Source organism: Oryctolagus cuniculus, chromosome 7 (genome assembly GCF_051225735.1).
Source record: "Oryctolagus cuniculus isolate XC-2025 breed Fujian yellow rabbit chromosome 7, ASM5122573v1, whole genome shotgun sequence".
In the NCBI taxonomy this organism is placed as follows: Eukaryota; Metazoa; Chordata; class Mammalia; order Lagomorpha; family Leporidae; genus Oryctolagus; species Oryctolagus cuniculus.
In genome coordinates this window covers 96788607-96814136 of record NC_142873.1, presented here as the reverse complement: position 1 = coordinate 96814136, position 25530 = coordinate 96788607, and the positions used below count along the sequence as shown (strand labels likewise).

The window sequence follows — 25530 nt, the reverse complement described above, 5'->3', positions numbered from 1 at the left end:
CTTGGGGCCATTGTTGTGGCAAAGCAGCTTAAGCTGCTGCCTGCAACACAGGAGTACCAATTCCAGCCCCTGCTGCTCTGCTTGGGATCCAGCTCCATGTTAATGTGCCTGGAAGGCAGTGGAAGATAGCCCAAGTACTTGGGACACTGCCACCCATGTGGGAGACCCAAATAGGAGTTCCAGGCTCCTTTGCTTCAGCCTGGCCCAGCCTTGGGAGTTGCAGCTATTTGGGCAGCAAACCAGCAGATGGAAGATCTCTTCTTCATCCATCCTTCTCTGTCACTCTGCCTTTCAAATAAAATCTTAAAAAACAAAACAAAACAAAACAAAACCCTCTCTTAGAGATAACTATTAATCAAAAGAAAGCTAGGGAAATTACTATTTAAAAAAGTAGATTATAATAAAGCAGATCTTAAAAAATAAATTGCCATTATTGGGGCTGGAGATTTATCTTCACTTAATGATTAAAGGCTTGAGGTGGATGTGTGGTCCAACAGTTAAGAAGTTGCTTGCGATGCCCCTATTCCATATTTGAGTGCCTGGGTTCAAGAGTCCCAACTCTGCTACCAATTCCACCTTCCTGGTAACCCACAGCCTGAAAGACAGCTGGTAATCCCTTCTGCCACCCATGTGGGACACCTGGACTGATTCCCAGTTCTGGGCTTCAGCCTGGTCTATTCTGGGTTATAGCAGACAATTTGGGGAAGTGAACAAGCAGATGGTATATCTGTCTCCCTGTTTCTGCATTTCAAATAAAAATAAAATTTTTAAAAAATATTTTTTAAAATGATGAAAGGCTCAACTCACCAAAACTAGATAATAATTCTGAACTCACATCCATTTAGTATAGTAGCCCTGGGGCTATAAATGCAAAATCAACATAATTACAGCGAGAAAGAATGTAACCTACCACCGCTGCGCCCTGGACTTGGCCCCTCAATTACGGAGAGCCCACTTGTCAGTATGTGAGCAACCCCTTTCCAAACTTACCATTGTTAGGGGACACGGTGCCCATATTTTGTAATGGGTACTCTAAGTGTAAAGAATTCACAAATGAAAATAGCTGTAACTCACCTAGCAAATTAAATTTTGTGGAAAACTCCTAACCAGGTATGTGGGTTTGTGTGTTTTTCTAAGTAATTCCGGGGCGGGTCCTGGAATGGTTAAGGCAAACAGGAATGGAACTTGAACAATTTATTAACATGTATTCAAAATAAATTCACCAAACACTTTCCATGTGCAAGCAGGCATTCCAGTAACAGTCCTTTCAGATATTTAAATCACAAACGACCCCAAGAACAAATAATTTCTTAAACGCAACTCACATTGCGTTTCAGACATTGGTGTAAACTCGGTAGCCGCAAACCAGCGCCGCGACCTTTCCTAACAGGCGGCGAGGACAGCTACGAACATCCGGTGGGGTCCTAGGACACGGAGTGGCTGCGTCCTTCAGGCAGGACTGTGGCCAGCTATGTCAGGTGGCGGAGGGGGCCTTAGGAGCGCATCTGCGCAGGCGCACGCCGTTTAAGTCTCCCGGGACAGCGGACTTTTCTTTCTTTTCGCTCCTAGACATGGTGAGTGATGGGTCTCAGCTTTTTGGTACTGTGTGGTTGGGTCGTAAGGAGACAGAGTGAGGTAGCGTAGAGCCCTGTAGTTACGATGTGGTTGTCCACCGAGTGTTGCAGGATGGTTGATTTAAGACTCTGGCCTTTGAAGTTTTCTGGAAGACTTGGGCTGAAGTGTTACTCAGCATTGCTGCAGACCTCGCGGGCACAGTCGCCGCTTCTAATTTTGTCCAGGCTTCCGCCTGTCTCGCAGGCCTCACTAGATTAAGCGACCTGATTTCATAATTACTTTAAAAGCCAGAACTGCTTGTTGGCTTTTTGTCCTTAACGAATACGTGTTATTTATAAATTTATTTTTTAGGATTCCCGAAATAGTTAAGATTCGTAGTGTGGTCTCGCTTGGAGACCTCCATCTTTAAATGGAATCAGGGAATTCGCTACATAATCACTTTGAGGAATCGTCGTGACCTACTTAGAGTAACTCCATTGCGGAGTTAGGAAGAGGTAGACGAGAACTAGAGCAGTGTCCTCATTACCTGGGGACTGGTTGGAAACCCAGACACTGCGATTGAGGGTGGAGAAGATGGAGTTGGAAAGACTCCTTCCTTGAAAATTTGAGTAATTTTGGTGGTGTGGAAGGTTCTTCGAAAACCTGAATTAGGTTCAGCAGGAATTGAAATTTGCGACATGTTTTTGATAACCTATGGTGTTTGTTTTATTTAGCTCTTAAAAGTGAATGGTAAGCAGCAACAAATGCAAGTGGTCCTTTTTTTTCAGGTCAATGATGAGCTGGCATGTATTCTGAATTTAAAGTTGATTATTACTACTTTAGCTCTAGAATTACTCTGAGACCTGAAAAATACCTGACCCTTGACTGAATGAGAACTATAATGCTTTACATTCTTTTTGGTCACTCACGTGCAATTGAATTTTCCTGTGACAGGATGAAATGAAAGTAAAAAAGTAGATTGAATGTACACTTTGAGAACAAAGTAAACATTGATAAGGTAACTCTTGTTTTGTTTTGCAAGGGTACACCTCAGAAGGATGTTGTTATCAAACCAGATGCTCCCAACTCCCTATTATTGGAGAAACACGCTGATTATATTGCATCCTATGGCTCAAAGAAAGATGATTACGTATGTATGATTTTATGTGGGAAAGTTTTTAAAGAGGTCTGTTAGGCACAAGCAGTAGGGCAGTGTTTTATGTCCTGTTTGTTACAATTGTATACAACTGAAGATGTGCCCTCCAGATTAAGTGCATCGTGGATATGTGAGATTGGGGAGGTATATCAGAACCAAAATGGTACTTAGCAACGCCAGACAAAGTGGGTTAGGATTTTGAGGCATGATACAGGTTTCTGTTGTAGTTTGGGTGAAGCTTTTAAGGTCAATGATGTGTTGGCATGTATTACCTGAATTTAATGCTGATGTGTAATAACACTTTAGCTCTAGAATTACGCTGAGACCTTGAAAAAGTTTTACCTGAATATTTTTGAAAAAGAAAAGCAGTATCCCTTGGGACAATCTTAGGAAAATGAACAGATAGAGCTGGGAGTGGGTATTTTTTTTTCCTTAATGTATCTGATCAGCTAGATTACCTGGATTGTGGAGGACATCTGGTGTTGAAGTTTTGACTTAACATACTCTATACTCTCTAAATGCTGAATTTGGATTGGTAGCAAATTTAAGTTTTAGACTTCTCAAGTATAATCCATTGATAACTGAAACAGAAATTTGTTTCTAGAATCTTCATTTTCATCTGTGCATGCTATGATTTCCATGCTTAGGTAATTTCAAGTTTCAACTGGTTAATGTCATTACAAAATGCATAATAGGTGTGGTGCAAAGTCCATATATTAAAAGAATGAATACTTACCTGAACACTATGAGAAAATAAGCAGATGAATTTTCTAATTTACCTTACTTTTGGTTGGTGCTTGGGCAGAGCTAAACTCTTAGTGATATTAACCACATGAATTTTTTTATCATGCTTCACAAGTGATTGTTTTTTCTAATTAATGTTAAATTTATTGCTAACTAGTGATACTGTTATGATCACATGAAGTAATCAGTGATATGCCTATGAATTTGCTTTATGCATTTCACCACTTAAATCATCAATTCAAACTGACAAAGTTAAAAAATTATGTATTTTAGGAATACTGTATGTCCGAGTACTTGAGGATGAGTGGCATCTATTGGGGTCTGACAGTAATGGATCTCATGGGACAACTTCATCGCATGAATAGAGAAGAAATTCTGACATTTATTAAGTCATGCCAACATGAGTGTGGTGGAATAAGTGCAAGTATTGGACATGACCCTCACCTTTTGTATACTCTTAGTGCTGTCCAGGTAAATAACTTAAAAGTTTCAATTGCTTAATAGTAAATGCTCTTAAATGAAAGCCAGGAGTTGAAACTTTATCAGGAAGATGAAAAACTGATACTGTAAAGTTCCATGTACAAGTGGAGTCTGTCCTACAAGGTCAATGATGGAATGGCATGTATTAGCTGAATCACCATTGATGTGAATTATAAAATTACACTGAGACCTTGGAGGATTAAAAATTCTGTGCTTAATATATGTAAGCATTTGAAAGATATTTAAGTGGAGTTTTTAGATTTATTTATTGATTGGAAAAGGAAAGAAATTATCTGCTGGTCCACTCCCCAAATGGCCATAATGACCAGATCTGGGCATGTCCAGAGCCATGAGCTTCTCCCACATGGGTGCATGGGCCCAGGCACTTAGGCCATCCCCTGCTGCTTTCCCAGGTGTGTTAGGAGGGAGCTGGATCAGAAGTGGAACAACCAGGACAGGAACTAGCACCCAAAAGTGCCACATCACCAGCCCTGTTTTTTTTTTCCTTAAGTTGGAATGACAGGTCTTCATTCTGCTGAAGGCCAATACAAATGGCCACAATAGTAAGGGCTGGGCCCAGCGCCCAGGAAAAACGCCATCCAGGTCTGTGTTGGAGGCAGAGTAGCTGAAACTTGACCTAGCACTCCTAGATAGGGTGCACGCAAACAAAGTGGCAGGTTAGTTCATTGCCTCAATACTTAATGCCAACCCATATGACTTAAAGACTCATTGAAAAAAAATTTCTATTTATTTTGAATTGTTTATTTGAAGGAGAGAGACCTACCTTTCATCTGCTGCTTATTCCTCAGATGGCCAGGGCTGGACCAGGCCAAAGCCAGGAGCCTGGAGTTTATATGGGTCTCCCACATTGTTGGCAGATTCCCAAGGACTCTCTGCCTTCCCAGGTGCTCTGATACAGGAGGCACAGCTTAGCTCAATGCACCACAACAACTTAAAATACTATTTTGGGGGGGGGCATTGTTGTACCATAGTAGCTAAAGCCTCCAGCATGCCATATAGGTGTTGGTTTGAGTCTTGGCTGCTCCACTTCCTGTCAACCTCCCTGCTAATGCACTTGATAAAGCAGCAAAATACAGCCCCAAGAACTTGGGCCCCTGTACCACGTGGGAAACCAGAAAGAAGCTCTTGGCCTCCGGCTGGCCCAACTATTTCTGTATGTAAATAAGTACTTTTACATACAGTATATTTGAGTATTTTGGGATGCTGCATTGTAGTTTATACGTGGAAAAATAATTGCTTTTTGGTTAGTGTCTCAATTTTGTTGACTAACAAGATTGTATATTGGGGGAAAGTTTTCGGTATACACTCAGACATGCTTTATAACTTCAAAGATAGTTGAGGAGAGGGCATCAGAACAGAGGGCATTAACTTAATGTTTCTTTGTTGCAGATTCTTACTCTGTATGATAGTATTAATGTTATTGACGTGAATAAAGTTGTGGAATATGTCCAAAGTCTACAGAAAGAAGATGGTTCATTTGCTGGAGACATTTGGGGTAATGTCATATTTAGTCCATGCTTCCCAAATACCAATATTAAAATGTCCTCACTTCGCTTAGAGCCAGTTTGTAGATTTTTTTTTAAGTATTTCATTTTTTCAGGTCCCACGAAGCAGCTGGTCTAATTGGAGTTAATGGTCTGCTGGAAGTTCCAGCATGCACTGTGGTAGTTATAACAGCATACAGGAGCACTGGAACAGAGGGGGCCAGTCTAAAAGATAAGGTAGGTGAAATTTTTTTCCCCCAATATTTGGTGGTTTTGTAAAGTTTTTAAAAAGTACTTGCTGGAAAGGGAAAAATACTTCTAAAAAAACTTTACAAACTTACTGAATATTTGTGTGGAGGGAGGGAATAGGATTTTTATTTGATAAATGTAGATAATCTGTGTTTTAGGGCTAAACACAGTGCAGGCCAGAAAGACCAGCTGCTTCATGGGATGTGAAAATCTACTTTTTATTAAATAAGGGTAAGTTTTATTTTATTTTTTTGAAATTAGCTAGTTTTTTTTCAGATGTTTCCTTCCCTTTCTGGACCCCCATAAACAACATTGATAATTTGCTGTTATTTTTGACAGAGTAGTTTTTTAGTTATTAGACTTAGAACTTCAGATTTAAGCAGTTCTGACTACCTGATGTTAAGCTTGAACTCTTGGAAATTCAAGCTAGTAGGTGTACAGATTTTGTTTTTAGGTAACTTGTACTATATCAGAAGGAAGTCTGATAATGGTTTGATTGATTCCTTTTTGTTTTAGGAGAAATTGATACAAGATTCTCTTTCTGTGCGGTGGCAACGTTAGCTCTGTTGGTAAGCTTTGAAAATACTTAAGGTTTGTTTATTTGGAAGGCAGAGTGACACACAGAGGTTCACTCCCAATTGTCCACAAGAGCCAGGGACTGGGCTAGGTCAGAGCCATGCATGGTCTTCCATTCGGTGGCAGGGATCCCAAATACATGAGCCATCACTGCTGGGTGCACTTCACAGAAAGCTGGATTGGAAATAATAACTGAGAATCCTCTATTCACACACTTTGACTTGGGATATGAACAGATGGGTGGCCATCCCAAGTGTGGCCCAGCCTGCTGCACCACAGTGCTTGCCCCAAGCTTTGAATATTGAAATGATGAAGCATCCATGAGGACTTTTGAAATTTAACAGGCATATTTCTTTGTTTATAGGGGAAGCTTGATGCAATTGATGTGGAAAAAGCCATCGAATTTGTTTTATCTTGCATGAACTTTGATGGTGGGTTTGGTTGCAGACCGGGTTCTGAATCTCATGCTGGGCAGGTAACTTAATTCAGATTAAATTTTAGTATCAATTTTGAAGGATTTACCATTGTGATGACAGGGAAATGTGTTAAGTGTAATATCATTGGAGTGTAACATTGGATGTTAAGAATTACGGAAAGCTTTTCCACAATATTTTGCATTATGTACCATTCTGTTAGTAGATCTCTCTGGCCCAAGCAGTTGAACCGAAATATATTCAATTTTTAACTATGCAGTTGAAAACATTTCTACCTACCATGAGCCAAACGGGCAGCTCATTGCTTGTGCCAGAGTACTTTTTGTGGTTGCTCCCTTATGCATGACTTTGCATTCCACAATTGTAATACCTGTGGTCAACTTAAGACTAAGTTTTTCATTGGTCTGAGTAGTATAAAATCTCCCATCATATGTAGCATCCCTTTGTGCAGTATACTTACACTATACTTAACCTTATCTGTAGGTCTCATAAGAGACATGCCATGACATGTATTTTAGTAGTATACTTGGATTTTTGCAATTATTTAAAATTAGAAATGTTGAATCATCAGATCAGAAGGCAAAAGTGATAAAAATGTTTTAATAATTTGAATAGTTGGATTTTGTCATTATTTTACTGTCACATTATTATACACATGTACTTTATGTCTGTAATTTTAGATCTATTGTTGCACAGGATTCCTGGCTATTACTAGTCAGCTGCATCAAGTAAATTCTGATTTACTTGGTTGGTGGCTTTGTGAACGACAGTTGCCTTCAGGTGGACTTAATGGAAGACCAGAGAAGGTATTATTTCATAAGCTTGAATCAATGCCACTTCGTAGTAATGAGGAAGTCCTTGTCCTTCCTCCTATTGTAACTTTTCAACTTATCATTTCTTCCATTATAATATCTCAAAAAGCCTGCCAGTGGCAAAAGTAGAATCCAAAAGATTGAAACGCTTCTGCTCTTGGATACACTTAGTGTGCCCCTGAATCATGCGTAAGAAATTTGGGGAGCCAGGCTTTAGATGATATTAAGGCAAATTGGTGCCTAGTTGGAAAGCATTGGAAAATGTTGTATGTAGATTATTGTAACATTCTCAGGGATTTCTTTTTTTTTAATTTTTTGATGACTTTTATAAAGATTTATTTGAGAGGCAGAGGGAGCAAGTCTTCCATCTGCAGAGTTGCAGGGAGGGAGGGAGGGAGGCCTTCTGTCTGGTTCACTCCCCAGCTTGCCACAACAGCTGGAGCTGAGCCCATCCAAAGCCAGGAGCTTCTTCCTGGTCTCCCACGGGGGTGCAGGGGCCCAAGGACTTTGGCCATCTTCCCACTGCTCTCTCAGACCATGGGAGAGTGGATCAGAAGTGGAGAGTCCCAGCACCCAATGGGAATCTGGCTCTGCAGGTGGTGGCTTTACCTACTGCAGCCCCCTCAAGAGATTTCATGAACCTCTCATCAGCTTCTTGGTTAATGGGCTGAGTTAGGAATTTATTGATGCAGTTAGAAATGTAGATATATACTTGTCACGGAACCCTGAAACATTTAGAATGGGTACTTATGAATTGGAGTTAGTTTTCTCTTTCCCACTGGTTATCTTTTAATTATAAGCAAACATTGCAAACATATTTTAATGTTTTTTGTTACTTCTCACCGTTTGAATATCAGATTGCTTAGATGAGACTTCACTTTAAATTGTTACTAATGACTTAAGAACAGAATTAATACTAGTAGTTATTTGTTGCTTTCCCCTACTCCTAGTTACCAGATGTGTGCTATTCATGGTGGGTGTTGGCTTCTCTAAAGATTATCGGAAGACTTCATTGGATTGATAGAGAGAAACTGCGGAGTTTCATCTTAGCATGTCAAGATGAAGAAACGGGGGGATTTGCAGACAGGCCAGGAGATATGGCAAGTATATTTCTAATGTTTATATATCTTTTTAGTGTTGCATTACTTTCATTGATGTAGGCATTTCCAGGCATGTAACATCAAAGCAGTGTACTTTACTGAATAGTGTCAGAAAAAATCTCCTTGCCTATTAAACAAGTTAGTAAATATTATATGATAAAGGTCATATTTTGAAGCAGGTTTAAGTTTATTTCTGAAAATGTTAAAGCCTGTACACAAAGTGGAATTGGCTGCAGTATAAATAAAATATTTTGAAGCAAGGTTTTGGGGGAGACCATTCATTTTGTAATCTGTGAATTTTTGTTTTAGGTGGATCCTTTTCATACATTATTTGGAATTGCTGGATTGTCCCTTCTGGGAGAAGAACAGATAAAACCTGTTAATCCTGTTTTTTGCATGCCTGAAGAAGTGCTTCGCAGGGTGAATGTTCAGCCTGAATTAGTGAGCTAGTTGGCTGATGGAAAAGCTGTTTAGTGTAGCTGCCATTCCAACATTGACTACTGTTAATATTTTGTATATTGTGTTAAATTAATTTTAATAAATTATGTAATTATACATACTGTAAAATAGATTTTGCATTGTATGTTCAGCTTTAGGTTTTGTTAATGCTGTTACTCTAAGTACAGTTTTTTGTTTTTGCTTCAGTGTATCATCTCCATGTCATTGTTTATTCCCTTTTTGTTTTGTAGAACAACAGCTGTAAATTGGTTTGTGTCTGCAAGAATTTTAAATGACAGATAAACCCATATATAAATAAATATGCACAGGGGTGTTGTTGAGATTCCTGCATCTTATATATCTGAATGCCTGGTTGAAAACCAGCTACTCCACTTCCAATCCAGTCTCCTGCTAATGTGCATGATGAGAGGCATCAAATGATGGCTCAAATGCTTGAGTTCCTGCCACTGTGAGATGCGATTGAAGTTCTTGGCTCCTGTATCTGGCCTGCCCCAGCTCTCTGGGCTTCTGTATGCATTTGGGAGATTAAACCAGCAGATGGAAGTATTCTGTCACTCAAGCCTTTCAAATAAAAATAACCACGTAGAAGATACATATTTTTTTTTAGTTTAGGGGGCGTTTACAGACTAAGGGCTGAATTTGCTCACTATCTTAATTGGTTGCAGTTTGGAGTACTTTTTGTTTAGCACTTTGTCAAAATTGCCCAGTTAAAGCTTGTGTTTGGGAAATGAACTGATAGGTGATACTTTTTAGAACAAATGATGAAAAGTGTTTTGTGAACATCTTTATTGAGGGTGCAGTAACACCCTGTGTTTATCACTAAGGGAGCCTTCCCACATTGGCATTGAAGGTAAAGCTGCCTTTGACAGTGGCATCCGTTATGGGCACCAGTTGGGAGTACTGGCTGCTCAGCTTCTGATCCAGCTCCCCGTTAATGCACCTGGGAGAGCAATGGGGGAATGAGTGCTCTGGCCCATGCACAGTGTGGGAGACCCAGAAGAAGCCCCTTCTTCAGCCAGGAAAGTTGGGGCCATTTGGGCCTCTAAAATAATTGCCTTCCAAGTTGTTGTGTCCCCCCCTCCCCCAAAGATTTTTATCTGAGAGGCAGAGGTCTTCCACCTGCAGTCTTACTCCCCAGATTGCCACAACTGTTGGAGCTGCGCGATCCTTCAGAAGCCAGGAGCTTCTTCCAGGTACCCAGATGCAGTTGCGGGGGCCCAGGACTGCGGGTAATGTGCTGCCCTCCCAGGCCACGGCCGAGACTCCATGGGTTGCTCTTCCTGCAGGCAGCTGTCTTGCCTATCATGCTACAGTGCTGGACCCCAAGTAAAGTTTTAAAAGTAGTTTAGGTCTGTGGTCAATGGGTGGTAGGTGAACTATATTGTGGATACATGGCTTCACCTGGGTTGTGGTTCAGTTTTAATATCCCTTAAAGTTGATACTACTGCAGTATTTGGAAAAAAACATTTACTCCATAAAGGTTGTGGAATCAAGGCAGAACTTGGGGATTTTTCGAACTGCCTTAAATTTCCAAGAGGCCTTACCTTGTATTTCTCTGCGCACTTAGCACAAATCTGCGTACTATTTAGAGATGAAGGAGTCTTTGAAAAGCAACTTGTAAGCCCACAAACATACTCATTTAACCAAGGCCAATGTAAGGTTGGTTGTCCTGAGATGTGAGCAGTAGATGTTTTCACTGTTAGTGGCAGCGGGAAATTAGAAGCATGTTTTTCGCAATAAGGGAAATAGGAACCCATGCAAATAACCGAAACAGGTGTTGGAGGGCAATGAAGAATTCCGTTAGCCTGACTCCTGCAGGTTGAGGAAGGGTAAATATGATTAAGTTTGTGCGAGGTGATGGGCTTGGGCGCCGCCAAGAGCAACGTTCCAAGGTTACGGTAGGAACGCTGAACATTTGTGAACCTTGTGCGCCTGCGCCATGCAGCCTCGTGCGTCTGCTCGCGGTTTCCCGCCTTTCTTTGCGGCGCGCGGCTTTCCGCCGTCTACGAAGTGGCGCACGGGATCCCAAACCTTGTTTGTGGGGGAAATTCGGGAGCATGTTGAGACGTGCTAGCTCTTCAACCTCGCCTTCCGCCCCTGCGGCTTCTCAGTCGTCGAGAGAGGCTGCCTCCCAGGGTCCCCGCTACAATTTGGGACTCCAGGATGCTTCTCAGAGCCGCTCTTCGGGCCAGGCCTTCCCTGCGTCCACCCCGCCAGGCACGTCTGGAGTCGCCGGCGACAGGAGCAGCAGCAACAGCACCTTCCTCTGCCCTCGGAGTGCTGGGCCCGCTCAAGGCAAGGAGTTCTCGGGCGGGCGGGCGTGCTTGCGAGGCCTTCAGCTGCGGCTCAGCTGCGGAGTGCGGGCAGATGGGGGTGACGTTTACCTCAGAGTTCAGCTGTGGCTTGGTTGGAGGACAGCAGCTGGGTGTCCTGGAATTTGATAGGTCTGAGTGGGTAAAACACTTTAAAATGGTTCCGCGACAGGATTGAGATAGTGAATGACTCGATCTAGGAAAGCTGAAATCAATTCTGTATACTGTATGTGGGATGCAGATTTGAAAGTTACCAGCACATTTGGAATCAAAGGAAGAATATGAAGAAGATACGGTAAAATAGAGATTAAAGGAGTAGGAGGAGAACTAAGAAATGTGCATCAGGTTCAAGAAAGGGCTTAACTCTTTAAGCCTAGGATGCTAATAGAGCACATTTTGTCTTTTTCCTGCATCCGTCTTTATGACTGAACCCCTACACCCTGCCCACAGCTTTGTAAATACTCCCTTACCAAATCTTCCTCAAATTATCCAAATAGAGTGTGTCATTGGTTGCGGCTGGAACCCATACAGAGAAATAAGTTAGATTCCATGGTGGTTATGGGAAGACAGGAATTGTAAGAAAGGGAGAGATCTGGGCCAGGCCAAACTCTGTCCTGGTCTCCCAGATGCGTGGTATGGACCCAAGTGTTTGGGCCGTTTGCTGCCTTTCCAGGCCCATTAGCTGGAAGCCAGTCCAAAGCAGAGTAGCCAGGATTCCAGCTGGCACTCCAATATGGAATGACAGCTTTGGCAGCTGCAACTTAACCTGCACAACACTGACCTTAAAAGTTTTTTGAGGAAAATAAGAATAATGAGTTTTCATAGAGCCCAAACATGTGTCAAGACACTATGCTAGACTGTTTATGTATATTCTTTGAAATTAAACATATTGGTGTGTATTTAAAGGATTTTGCAAGAGTAATCAGTGAAATTGAGATGCAAAAGCCATATTAATGTATTTTAGTAAAAGATTATCAATGTCAATAAATTTGTCATTTTGTCATACTTAAAAAATTATCAGATGACATTTTATGGTAAGTAACATGATATAAATAATAGGAATTAATATATAATTGTATAATTCTAATCCATTAGTAATTAATTTTTCAAATTCAGGTTCATACTTTGGAAACAAAAAGTCTTATGTGGAAAATGCAGTTGCATCAAATTTTACTTTTGGTACAAGCTCATCCTCTGCACCAGATACTAAGTATCCTCAAGTACTTAAAACTCCATTCCCTGCTGGAAATCAGCAAAGACAGGGGTATAAAACTTGGACACCGCAAGTAGGATATTCAGGTAAAATGAGTCAAAAATTAACCTCACTGATCTTTTGAAACCTTTAAAGTTTTGTAAGTTATAATTTAAGAAGGTTAAGTTCATTTGAAATTATCTTTAATTATTATGTATGTATACCCCAATGCCTATTTTCCTGCTCAACTGTGATTTTTTTTTTTAATTTTTTATTTGTTGGGCTCTTTATTTGATGGCACCAATAAGACTTTGACTATAAGGTAAAATAAAAATATGTTATCTCAAAAAATAATAAATTATTAAACTATAACTGACATGGATGATTCAAAGGTATATAAATTTACCCATATCCATAATTTGAAGCTAGGTAGTTTCTGATGCTGTTTGTTAATAAATGCAGGCCTGCATTATTTTAACCATTTTGACACAGTAAAGTTTTCCATTTTATATAAGAAATTTTTTAAATTATTATGTATTTGAAAGAGTTACAGAGAAAGGTAGAGACAGAGAGAGAGAGAGGTCTTCCATCCGCTGGTTCACTCCCCAGATGGCTGCAATGGCCGGAGCTGCGCCTATCTGAAGCCAGGAGCCAGGAGCTTCTTCTGGGTCTCCCACATGGGTACAGGGGACCAAGGACTACTTGGGCCATCTTTAACTGTTTTCCCAGGCCATAGCAGAGAGCTGGATTGGAAGTGGAGCAGCCAGGACTAGAACCAGCATCCATATGGGATGCCAGTGCTTCAGGCCAAGGCTTTAACCCGCTGAGCCACAGCACCAGCCACTAAGAAATTTTTTAAAGATTGATTTGAAAGAAATGACAGAGTGACAGAGAGAGAGATTTTCCATTTGCTGGTTCAGTCCTCAAATGTCTATAACAGCTAGGATTGGGACAGGCCATATCCAGGAGTCAGGAACTCCATCATGGTCTTCCACATGGGTTTCAGGAACCCAAGTATTTGGTTGATCATCTGCTATTTCCTAGGTACATTAGCAATAATCTGGATTGGAAGTGCAGAGTAACTGGGACTTGAATCAGGCATTCAGATAAGAGATGGGGGTTTCCCAAGCAGTGTCTTAACCCATTGCATATAACATCTGCCCCCATAAAAAGTCTTGCTTTCCGGTAGGACAACCCTCCTACTCTAACCCTTCACAAGCCACTGGCTACCACTTGGTGAATACTAGCTGAATACTAGTTTGGGAGTTTTCCAAAAATCCTTGTTAAAGACTTGGGGATGCCAAATTTTTAGGAGTTGGCTTATGGAATCTTGTTGGGGGCATGCCCTCAAAATGTTTGTTCACATGAGAGGTTGTTTAAAAGCTCAACCTGTCTCTCTCTCTCTCTGCTTCCTGGATTGTTGAGTGATCCTCTTCCACATTCACTTTGTTGTTGCTATCCACTGTCCTCATTAGAGGCCAGACAAATAGGGCTGCTTTATCTTGGACTGGATCTCCAAATCTAAATAAAACTTTTGTCTTTATAAAGTTAGTTTCCTCAGGTATTTTGTTGTAGTAACAACAAGCTAATTCAAAAAATTGGTACTGAGTAATGGTGTTGTGGAAGAGCCTTTTGGAATTAGTTTATCAGAAATGATTGGAAGAGTTTGGGAGAGGAGATTAGATAATGCCTATGATGCTATAACTGGAGCTTTATGGGTAGTTCTGGTAAGGGCTGAGAGGACTTGAATCCTGATAGAAATGTGGACAGTAAAAGGCCTTGCTGATGATGTTTCAGATGCAAATGAAGATTCCATTAGGAATTCAATTAAGGGACACCCTTGTTACAGCAGGGAACCTGGCTGTATTGTGTCCATGCCTTGATGCTTTTGGGAGACTGAATTTAGGTGATAAACTAAGGTATTCATTTGGCAGAAGAAATTTCAAGGAAACAAAGTGTTAAAGCTGCAGTATGGGTATTATTGGCCACTTTTAGTCAATTTTACAGTGAAAATCAAGAGAAAAAAGTATCAGCGTAAAAACTATTTGGAAAATTCACAGTCTGGCTAGGAACCAAGTGAAAAAGCTGGTAAAGGTGTATAGCCAAGGAAAGTATTGGTTGAGCAGCCACTTGGTAAAGATATTAACACTGCTGAACCATGGGAACAATTTATAAGAGACCTAGAGGGCATCTCAAAAATCTTCAAGGCCATTGCTGCCATCACGGGATCACAGGTTTAAAAGTAAAAATTTGTTTCAAAGATTTTCAAGAGCAGAATACCTTCAGGAAAAAGCTCTAGGGCACCCTGCTTTCTTAGGACCAGCTCTGATTCTTTCTGGGTTGCTAGCTAAGTGCTGCAAGACTACTGTAGCTGTGGCTGAAGTGAACCTAAATACAACGCATGCAGTAGCAGAACTTGATGTCATCCATGTTGCTGATTTTGCAAGCATGCACAAAGAATTATGGGGTAATGGAAGCTTCCATCAAGATTTCAAAGGAATGCCTGGGAGGCAAGGTAGAGTGTTCTCGCTCTCTCTCGCTCTCGCTGTCTCTTTAAAGATTTATTTATTTATTTGAAAGAGTTACACAGAGAGAGGATGACAGGCAGAGAGAGAGAGAGGTCTTCCATCTGCTGGTTCACTCTCCAGATGGCCACAATGGCTGGAGCTGTGCCGTTTTGAAGCCAGGAGCCAAGAGATTCTTCCGGGTCTCCTACATGGGGGAAGGGGCACACGAACTTGGGCCATCTTCTCCTGCTTTCTCAGGCCATAGCAGAGAGCTTGATGGAAAGTAGAGCAGCCGGGTGGGATGCCGGCACATCAGGCCAGGGCGTTACCGGCTGTACCACAGCGCTGGCCCTCCACTTAGATTTTAAAGAATGTCTTAGACATCCTCAGGGCCCAGATAGGGAATTGTCACAGAGGTGGAGAGCCTTAACTAGGGCAATGCCAACTGGAAATAAGGAGTTGGAGCCACAGACACTTTTCACCAAGGCTAATTGAGCTGCAGGGGCAGGACTGCCATTGCAACTCTGTACTACCAATGTGCAACACCCTCCTGGGATAGTTGCAGGGATGATAACTCGAATTTATAGGAACTAAAGCCTGCGTTACAGTCAGCGAAGCTGTGGGGCATGGTTTCCCACGCTCTTGGTAGCCCATCCCCCACCACAATGTGCCCTGCATGGCAGTCATCAAGCTTTAAGATTTAATGTTTGGGGCCCTGTGCTGTGGTGTAATAGACTAAGTCTCCTCCTGTGGTGCCAGCATCCCACATGGGCATCAGTTTGTGTTCCGGCTGCTCTTCTTCCTATCCAGCTTATGGCCTGGGAAAGCAATAGAAGATGGCCCAAGTGCTTGTGCCAATGGAGTTGTGTGGGAGACCCAGAAGAAGCTCCTGGATCCTGGTTTTAGATCAGCCCAGCTCTGGCCATTGCAGCCATCTGGAGAATAAACCAGTAGATGGAAGACCTTTCTGTCTGTCTCTCCTCCTGTTGGTAACTCTACCTTTCAAAGAAATAAATTTTAAAAACTTTAAAAAATGATTTAATGTTTTCCCTGTTAGGTTTCTATCTTGATTTGGGCCAAGTATTCCTGTTTTACCTTTTTATAATAGGAATATATGTACTCTGTGCCTATCTTGAAAATATATTACTTGTTTTTGATCATGCAAGGGCTCAGAAATGAAAGAGTTCCTTGAGTGTCAGATACAATTTTGGGCTTTTGAATTACTGGTGGACTGAGTTAAGACTTTGGAACCTCTGGGGATGGAATCTTGTATGTGAGAAGGACCTAAGTTTAATGGGCCATGAGTGGAATGCCATGGTTTGAGTATGATTTGGCATCTGACCTCAAGTAGAAACCTCAAAGTCAAAAGATAACAATATCAAAAGGGTAGAAACTTAATCCCAGTATGGTATTTGATATACGTGGGATCTAGTGGGAGGTTCTTAAGTCATAGTGGGGAGGAGGTATCATCAGAAGGTAAATTAAAAGCCTGGATTTGGGTCCAGCCCTTCTCTGCTTCCTAGCTTACAAGTCTGCCCCATGATGCTTGGACTTTCAACCTCCAAAACTGTGAGCTAAACAAATGCTTTCTCTTTATAAAGCAGCTTGCCTCAGACATTTCATTACAGTAATAAACTAATATATCACTTCTTTTTTTGTTTCTAAGAGTTATTTACTCGAAAGACAAAGTGACAAGAGGGAGAGACATGTAGAGAGAGAGAGAGAGAGAGGAAAATAAAAATCTTTCATCCGCTAGTTTATTCCACAAGTGGTTGCAACAGTTAGGTCTGGGCCAGGCCAAAGCCACGAGTCTCCAGCTTCATCTAGGTCTCCCACATGGGTGTCAAAGACCCCCATCTTCTGGGCCATCTTCTGCTGCCTTACCAGGTATGTTAGCAGGAAGCTTAATCGGAAGTGGAACAGCCTGTGGGGAGCAACTCGGACTAGACTAAGTTACTGGAATTAAGACTTATTCTATGCATCTGCTCTCCCACAATATGGCGCTGGGAGAGGAGTAAACAGCTTCTACACAGCTGCCTCCAGTTCAACCAATAAACTGTAGGACCTGCTCCTGATTGGAGGAGAGCAGCGTACTCGGCATGTGGGTAGCAGAGTTGGGATTGGTGGAAGAGGACTATAAAGGAGGAGAGAGACAACATGCACCAGGAACATCTATCTGAAGGAACACCTGAGCAGCCCCCGAGAGAGCCGGCCGGTGGTGTGCCGCTCCCCCGCGGAAGTGGGGAAAGTGGCCGGGGGAACCGCCCTTCCACGGAGGTGGAAGGATGGTAGCCAACCCGGGAAGGACCAGCAGCAAACCCGGGGAGGGCCGAGCAGACAAAAGAACAGCGCAGGGTCCTGTGTCGTTCCTCCGCGAAGAGGGGGGGGCGACATAATGGTGCCGTGACTCGGATAGGAAACCTAGGCAGGGTTTAGTGTCGCTCCTCCACGAAGAGGGGGAGTGACATAATGGTGCCGTGACTCGGATAGGAAACCTAGGAGGGAAGAAGCAGGAAGAAGCGGGAAAATACCGGAGAGAGAGACTAGGGAAGAGCCTAGGGAAAAGCCGGACGAAAGAAGTGCCGGAAGAAGTTAGGATTGAAAGCGAAAGTGAAAGCTGGAGGAAACATAGACTCGGATGCGGACTGTGGCGGGGAAGCTAGGAGATTGAAAGCGAAAGTGAAACCTAGAAGAAACTTAGACTCGGATACGGACTGTGGGGAGAAGCCAGGAGAAATGAGAGGGGAATATTGTTGGAAGAAAAGTTAGGAAACATACCGGGTAGAGAAAAATGTTAGGGAAAATGAAGCTGCGGGGGCAGGCTGAGGCGGAGACGTAAGCTATGTTGGGATTCGTCAAGTCAGCCTGGGGAGCAAAAGGCGAAAAGCTAAAACCAGAGGCGGAGACGCGTAAGCCAGGTTGGAATCCGTCAGATTAGCCCGGGGAGCAAAAGACAGGAAGCCAAACCGAAAGGTGGAGACGTAGGCTAGGTTGGATTTCGCCAGGTTAGCCCGGGGAACTTAGACTGAAAACCAAGAAGCGGAAACGTAAGCTAGGCTGTGTGATTCGCGGAAGCCGCCGAGCGCAGAGAGAGCGCGTGGGGCACAAGTGGGGAGAGCGCACGAGGCGCGAATAGATAGGAAGTGCAGGGCTGGCGCAGGGCCGTGGTGCGGGCGCGAAGGGGCGCGGAGACCGCGGAGTGCGCACGAAGTCGAGAAGCCGCCTCAGGGCGGGCGCCGGGAAGCCGCGGGGATAAGAGAAACAGAAGTATAGAAGTAAAATGAGAGAAATAGGAATGCTGGTAGATAGAAGTAAAATAGGAGAAATAGGAATGCCCGGAGATAGAGAAATAGAGAAAAATAAGGCCTCCCCACAACACGGCAATGAGAGAGCTTAGATTCGGTCTGCCTGATTAGGCGATAAGCACCAGCAGGCAGCTGGACCAGAGTATGAGCTGCAGGTCACCGAAGATAGGCACGAATCAACATCAATAAGTCTCCCCACAATACGGCAATGAGAAGGCTCAGATTCGGTTTGCCTGATTGGTAGGGCTTGTAAGCACCTGCAGGCACTTCTAGCAGAGCAGAGCATGCGCTGCAGGGCACCGAACACAAGCACGCATCAGCGCCTAAAAACCTCCTCACAACATGGCGAAGAGAGGACCCGGATTCGGTTTGCCTGACTGGTAGGGCTTGTAAGCACCTGTGGGCAACTCTAGCAAGCAGAGCAGAGTGTGTGCCGCGGGGCACCGAAGACAGGCGCGTATCAATGCCAAAAGTAAAAAGAAAGGGGGAATTGTGGGGAGCAACTCGGACTAGACTAAGTTACTGGAATTAAGACTTATTCTATGCATCTGCTCTCCCACAATATGGCGCTGGGAGAGGAGTAAACAGCTTCTACACAGCTGCCTCCAGTTCAACCAATAAACTGTAGGACCTGCTCCTGATTGGAGGAGAGCAGCGTACTCGGCATGTGGGTAGCAGAGTTGGGATTGGTGGAAGAGGACTATAAAGGAGGAGAGAGACAACATGCACCAGGAACATCTATCTGAAGGAACACCTGAGCAGCCCCCGAGAGAGCCGGCCGGTGGTGTGCCGCTCCCCCGCGGAAGTGGGGAAAGTGGCCGGGGGAACCGCCCTTCCACGGAGGTGGAAGGATGGTAGCCAACCCGGGAAGGACCAGCAGCAAACCCGGGGAGGGCTGAGCAGACAAAAGAACAGCGCAGGGTCCTGTGTCGTTCCTCTGCGAAGAAGGGGAGCGACAACAGCCGAGACTTAAACTGGCACTACCTCTAAAAAGCTGGCATCACAATCAATGGCTTAACCCAATGCACCACAGCAACAGCCTTTACTACATTCTTCTTCAGAAGAGTCTGACTTCTTGTTCTTTTGCTCTTGCATATAAATTTTGGGCCAACTTATAAAGTTCTACCAAAAAATATATTGAGCTTTTGGTTGAAGTTATATTTTAACTGAATCAGTAGATCCTTTTTTTAAAAAAAGATTCATTTACTTATTTGAAAGTCAGAATTAGAGGGAGAGGCAAAGAGAGATGTTGCTAGCTAGCTCACTGGCCAGATGACTGCATTGGCCAGGGCTGAGCCAGGCCAAAGCCAGGGGCCAGGAGCTTTTTCTGGGTTTTGTGTGGGTATGGGGGTCCAAGCACTTGGGCCATCTTCCACTGCTTTCCCAGGCACATTAGCAGGGTTGGGTCAGAAGTGGATCAACCAGAACTCAAATCAGTGCCTATATGGGATCTCAGCACTGCAGATGGTGGCTTAACCCACTGTGCCACAGTGCCAGACCCCTCAATAGATCCTGTTAGAATTGAAACGATGGGTCTTTCTTCCTTTTTATTTTTTTAAAGATTTTATTTATTTATTTGAGAGGTATAGTTACAGACAGTGAGAGGGAAAGACAGAGAGAGAGCTCTTCTTTCTGTTGGTTCACTTCCCAGATGGCCACAATGGCTGGAGCTGCGCCGATCCAAAGCCTGGAGCCAGGTGCTTCCTCCTGGTCTCCCATGTGGGTGCAGGGGCCCAAGGACTTGGGCCATCCTCTACTGCTTTCCAAGGTCATAGCAGAGAGCTGGATTGGAAGAGGGGCAGCTGGGACTAGAACCTGAGCCCATGATGGGTCTTTCTATCCATGAGTATGGGATACATCTCCATTTACTCAAGTCTTATTTACTGCTTTCCATAAAATTTTAATAATTTCTTATATACAAGTTTTATGTATTTTTGTTGAACTTGTTGCTATGGTATCTTTTTTTGTACCTATCCTATATTTTTTTTTTAAAGATTTTTATTTTTTTAAGATTTATTTGAAGGGCAAAGTTAGAGCAAGGAAAGATAGAGATCTTAATCCGCTGGTTCATTTCCAAAGTGACCACAATGGCCAGAGCTGGGCCAATTGGATGCCAGGAGCTTCTTCTGGATCTCCTATGTGGGTGCCAGGGCCCAAGCACTTGGGCTATCTTCTGCAGCTTTCTCAGGCACATTAGCAGGGAGCTGGATTGGAACTGGAACAGCCAGGACTCAAGCCAGTGCTCATAAGGGATGCTGGCACCACAGGTGGTGGCTTTACCTTTTGTGTGACAATGACGACCCCAAAGACTTACTCATTTATTTGAAAGGCAGAGTGACAGACAGGGATGGAGAGAGGGAAAGAGAAATATCAATTTTTCCATTTGTTTGTTCACTCCCCAGATACCTGTAGTGGCCAGGGCTAGGTCAGAATGAAGCCAGGAGCCAGCAACTCAATCCAGTTCTTGTACTTTGGTGGCAGAGGCCCAAGTATTTAGGCCATCATCTGCTGCTTTTCCAGTCACATTAGCAGAGAACTGGATTGGAAGCAAAGCAACTGGGATTCAAACCAATGCCCTGCTTTGAAATGCTGGTGTTACAAGCAGTGGTTTACCTTGCTGTACCACAATGCCATCTCCTATTATAGTATCATTTAAACTTAATTTTTATAAATGTTTATGGCTGATATGTAGAAATATAATTTATTTTTATAGTTAGCCACTATATTTGTTTGGAGTTGCTATCATAAAATGTCACAGAGCAGTTGACTTAACAGAAAGGTTTCCCTCCCTCCCTCCCTCCCTCCCTCCCTTCCTTCCTTCCTTCCTTCCTTCCTTTTTTACAATTCTGAAGGCCATAAGTTCAAGATCAAGGTGTTGGCAGGTTTGATTTATTGATGTATGTATGTATGTATGTATTTGAGAGGCAGTTACAGACAGAGGAAGAGAGAGAGAGATTGCATGTGCGTGCGCGCTGCTATCTGCTGGTTCATTCCCTAAATGGCTGCAATAGTCGGAGCTGGGCTGATGCGAAGCCAGGAGCTTCTCCTGGTTCTCCCATGTGGGTGCAGGGGCCCAAGCACTTGGGCCATCCTCCTCTGCTTTCCCAGCGGTAAGTAGAGAGCTGCAGTGGAAAAGGAGCTACTGGGACATGAACTGGTGCCTATATGGGATTCTGGTGCTGGTCCCTGCTGGTTAATTTCTTAGGCTTCTCTACTTGGCTTACAGGTGGCCACTCTTTTCTGGTCTCTTCAAATAGTGCTTCTGTTTGTGAAATTAAATATCTTCTTTTAGGACATACCTTAAAGGCCCCATTTAGCCTTAATTTCCTCTTTAATGGCCCTGTCTCCAAATATAATCACATTCTGATATAATGGAGGTCAGGGCTTTAACAAATTAATTTGAGGGGTACACAATTGAACCATGTGTGTGGCTACCATGCCACACTTTTATTATTTCTAATAATTTTTGGCTCCCCACTCTGTTAAGGTAAATTTAAATATCTTGACATAGTTTATGAGGAATTGCATGATATTGCTCTAGCCAGTCTTTCTAGCATCATCTCATATCATTTTTGTACTCATATTCTATGTTTTAAACATTCTAAGATTTTATTTTTTGTACATTGAATATGGTGCTTTCTCTTTTGCCTTCAGGTATTTGTATATGCTATTTCCTTTGCTTAGAAAACTCTCTGCTGTTCATTTAGTTGAGTGTTATTCAGGGATGGGAACCATTTTTTTGCCAAAGGCCACTTGGATATTAATAACATCATTTGTACACTATACAAAATTATATTAGTCTGCTCTAGGTTTACTGAATTTTGAGTACCACCTGTGGTTGCCTTGGCAGGGCCAGACCAAATAATTCTGTGGGTTTTATATGGGTTGGATGTTCCCCTCCCATGAAATAGTCTTTCAGAAATCCTCCTGTGATCCTGTAGGTGTAGGTAAAGTCTTGCTGATATATACATCTTTTTTATTAATATTCCTCTTTTAATTGTTTCTCTTCCTTGTTGAACTATAAATCTTATGAAGGAAGACTGTATGTATTTGATAGGTTTTTGTGACAGTTCAATGAGTTGATTCAATGAACTTGAAACATTTTTGGCACATAGCAAGCAATATACTTTATTGTAATTTCTATTTCCACATTATATAGGAATCTCATAAATGGAGTTCATAGTTACATACTGTTTAATCTCCGTATAATGCATTCATACAAGTAATCTAATTTGATCCTTATAGCCAGTTCTTGAAACAGGGATAATGATTAATACTTGAAATTTATGATTTATGATTATTTCCTATGAAATAACTTGCCCAAATACAAATAGCTTTTTTATGATAGTTATGTAAATAACCTAAGCTTTTTAATTGCAATTTCAATATTCCCTTTGTGACTATATTCCAATAAAATACAAAACAATTTGTAACTTCATGTAACAATGTATAGTTTCATATAACAATGTATAACTTCATACTTATTTCTAAGTATGAAGTTTTGACAAAATAATTTGATAAATTTTATTTGTTTTGGATAGTGAAAAGTTATTTATTAATGAAAAATAAACATTATTTCTTTGAGATTAATAGTCATGTCATAGGCTGGGTGCTTTGAGATCTTAGAGAATTAGAAATAAGGGACAGCCATTTGCTGCAATGGTTAAGATGTTGTTTGGAATATCCCTTTTGTGCCTGCATTTGGGTCCCAACTCCATTTCTAACTTTAGCTTCCTACTAATGCATGTCTTGGGAAGCAGAAGTCAATAACTCAGCTACTTAGGTCCATGCTACCCATATGTGAGACCTGGATTGAGTTCACCGCTCCTGCCTCCACTCTGGGCTAGTCCTGACTGTTATGGATTTTTAAGGATGAGCTGGTAGTTGGGAGATCTCTGTCTCTGTTCCCCTTCTCTAACTTCCCCTCCCCCACCATTCAAATAAATAAAAATAAAAGAAAGAATTAGAAATGATTATTCATGTTTATTTTTTCTTTATTTAAAAATTTTAAACAGCTACATCATCCTCCGCAGTGTCTGCACATACCCCATCAGTTATTGTAGCTGTTGTAGAAGGGAGAGGACTTGCCAGAGGTGAAATAGGAATGGCAAGTATTGATTTAAAAAGCCCACAGATTATATTATCCCAGTTTGCAGACAACACAACATATGCAAAGGTGAGTTTTAATAATCTTAGCAAATGGTTGATCTAGTGGGTAGCATGCAGATTTTCAAAGCAGTGCTTTCTAATTTACTTTTTTCTGGATTAAGTTATTCATGATTACTCCATTGTGAGTATTTAAATTAAAAGTGTTTTCCATTCGATTTTTATTTTTAGAATACATTTTGTTCTAAAAAGTAAGTCTTACTGGTACTTGATTATCCCAAAGTTATTAATATTATTTTCTAAAATTAATATCTTCAAATTAATCCTAATCCTGGACTCATTCCAAAGGTAATATATGTGATAATGCTATTTCCAGAAGGTTACTTCCTCTCATCTGCATTTGAATTTTATTTTTCCAGAGTTAAGAGAAATTGGTCTTACCTTCACTTCTTACTTCGCCTTCATTTCATATCACTCATGATTATTTTGTACCACTGGGGTTATTGTCATAAGAATTTTGTGATATATCAGGTAGAGGTAGTCTGCTTCTTTTTTTTTTTTTTTTTTTTTTTTAATTTTTGACAGGCAGAGTGGACAGTGAGAGAGAGAGACAGAGAGAGAAAGGTCTTCCTTTGCCGTTGGTTCACCCTCCAATGGCCGCCGCTGCAGCCGGCGCGCCGCGCTGATCCGATAGCAGGAGCCAGGAGCCAGGTGCTTTTCCTGGTCTCCCATGGGGTGCAGGGCCCAAGCACCTGGGCCATCCTCCACTGCACTCCCTGGCCATAGCAGAGAGCTGGCCTGGAAGAGGGGCAACCGGGACAGAATCCGGCGCCCCAACCAGGACTAGAACCTGGTGTGCCGGCGCCGCAAGGTGGAGGATTAGCCTATTGAGCCACGGCGCCGGCTTGCTTCTTAAATCTGTATTTTAAAACATTGTTGAGGCCGGCGCCGCGGCTCACTAGGCTAATCCTCCGCCTTGCGGCGCCGGCACACCAGGTTCTAGTCCCGGTCGGGGCGCCGGATTCTGTCCCGGTTGCCCCTCTTCCAGGCCAGCTCTCTGCTGTGGCCAGGGAGTGCAGTGGAGGATGGCCCAGGTGCTTGGGCCCTGCACCCCATGGGAGACCAGGATAAGCACCTGGCTCCTGGCTCCTGCCATCGGATCAGCGCGGCGCGCTGGCCGCGGTGGCCATTGGAGGGTGAACCAACGACAAAGGAAGAGCTTTCTCTCTGTCTCTCTCTCTCTCACTGTCCACTCTGCCTGTCAAAAAAAAAAAAAAAATTGTTGAGTTTAATTATTTTTTAAAGAGATGAGCTACTATGTAATTTTTATTGTTTTATTGCTCTTTATTATGTATTCATCAAATTCCCTTTTATAGTTTCCCAGGATGTAGGCCTCCTTTTCCTACTGCTTAATTTTCATTATACTTTTTTAAAAAAATATTTATTTATTTATTTTGAAAGTCAAAGTTACAGAGAGAGAGAGAGAGAGGGAGAGACAAAGCGATCTTCCATCCATTAGTTCACTCCCTAGAAGGTCGCAGCGGCCAGCACTGGGCCAAGCCAAAGCCAGGAGCCAGGAGCTTCTTCCAGGTCTCTTACATCAGTAGCAGGGGCCCAAACACTTGACCTATTTTCTGCGGCTTTTCTCAGGCCATTAGCAGGGAGCTGGAATGGAAATGGAGCAGCCAGGGCATGAACTGGCCCATATAGGATACCAATACTGCAGGAGGCAGCTTTACTTGCTATGCTACAAAGCTGGCCCTTTTTTTATTTTATACTTAGGTTATATTAATACTGCACGCTATATTTATCTATGGACATTTTACTTACATTTATGTATAATATCAAAAGAAAAGGAAAAAAAATTTTAAAAACGGGAATGTTTCAAGAAATTGCATATTTGTATGTCTGGAATAATTCTAAGAAATGTATCTTATTTTAAGAAGATGTTTCTCATCTGTGTTTCTGTACTCTTCAACTTTTAAACTGTACCAGCATGGCCATACTGGTGTATCTTCATTGTTATTCTATTGGACATG

General features: G+C 42.4%; 2 protein-coding genes and 3 non-coding genes across 6 annotated transcripts in view; all 5 read left to right on the top strand.

Annotated features, from left to right (window-relative positions):
* The first annotated feature begins 1337 nt into the window (after positions 1 to 1337).
* On the top strand, positions 1338 to 9391 carry RABGGTB (Rab geranylgeranyltransferase subunit beta). 2 transcript variants are annotated; one of them, XM_008265050.5, is made up of 9 exons: positions 1338 to 1574; positions 2597 to 2704; positions 3728 to 3925; positions 5345 to 5450; positions 6205 to 6257; positions 6629 to 6739; positions 7379 to 7504; positions 8461 to 8610; positions 8920 to 9391. In XM_008265050.5, exons 1-9 carry the CDS (start codon positions 1572 to 1574, stop codon positions 9058 to 9060), a joined length of 996 nt encoding a protein of 331 aa, XP_008263272.1. In that variant the 5' UTR covers positions 1338 to 1571; the 3' UTR covers positions 9061 to 9391. The 2 variants fall into 2 exon arrangements, 1 of the variants encoding a protein (XP_008263272.1); XR_016237268.1 differs by having other exon boundaries at positions 1440 to 1574; positions 7395 to 7504.
* Positions 2342 to 2420, top strand: LOC127493835 (small nucleolar RNA SNORD45). The gene has a single exon (XR_007924373.1). It is a non-coding gene; the product is annotated as a small nucleolar RNA SNORD45 (small nucleolar RNA).
* Positions 2956 to 3039, top strand: LOC127493834 (small nucleolar RNA SNORD45). Its single transcript, XR_007924372.1, has one exon. It is a non-coding gene; the product is annotated as a small nucleolar RNA SNORD45 (small nucleolar RNA).
* On the top strand, positions 4057 to 4127 carry LOC127493836 (small nucleolar RNA SNORD45). Its single transcript, XR_007924374.1, has one exon. It is a non-coding gene; the product is annotated as a small nucleolar RNA SNORD45 (small nucleolar RNA).
* A 1362-nt stretch (positions 9392 to 10753) lies between the features above and the next one.
* Positions 10754 to 25530, top strand: part of MSH4 (mutS homolog 4) — an 84495-nt gene continuing 69718 nt past the window's right edge. The window contains exons 1-3 of the mRNA XM_070078240.2: positions 10754 to 11364; positions 12498 to 12680; positions 23401 to 23561. Coding sequence (XP_069934341.2) covers positions 10905 to 11364; positions 12498 to 12680; positions 23401 to 23561 — 804 coding nt within the window. The 5' untranslated portion in view covers positions 10754 to 10904. The remainder of the gene's footprint in view (positions 11365 to 12497; positions 12681 to 23400; positions 23562 to 25530) is intronic.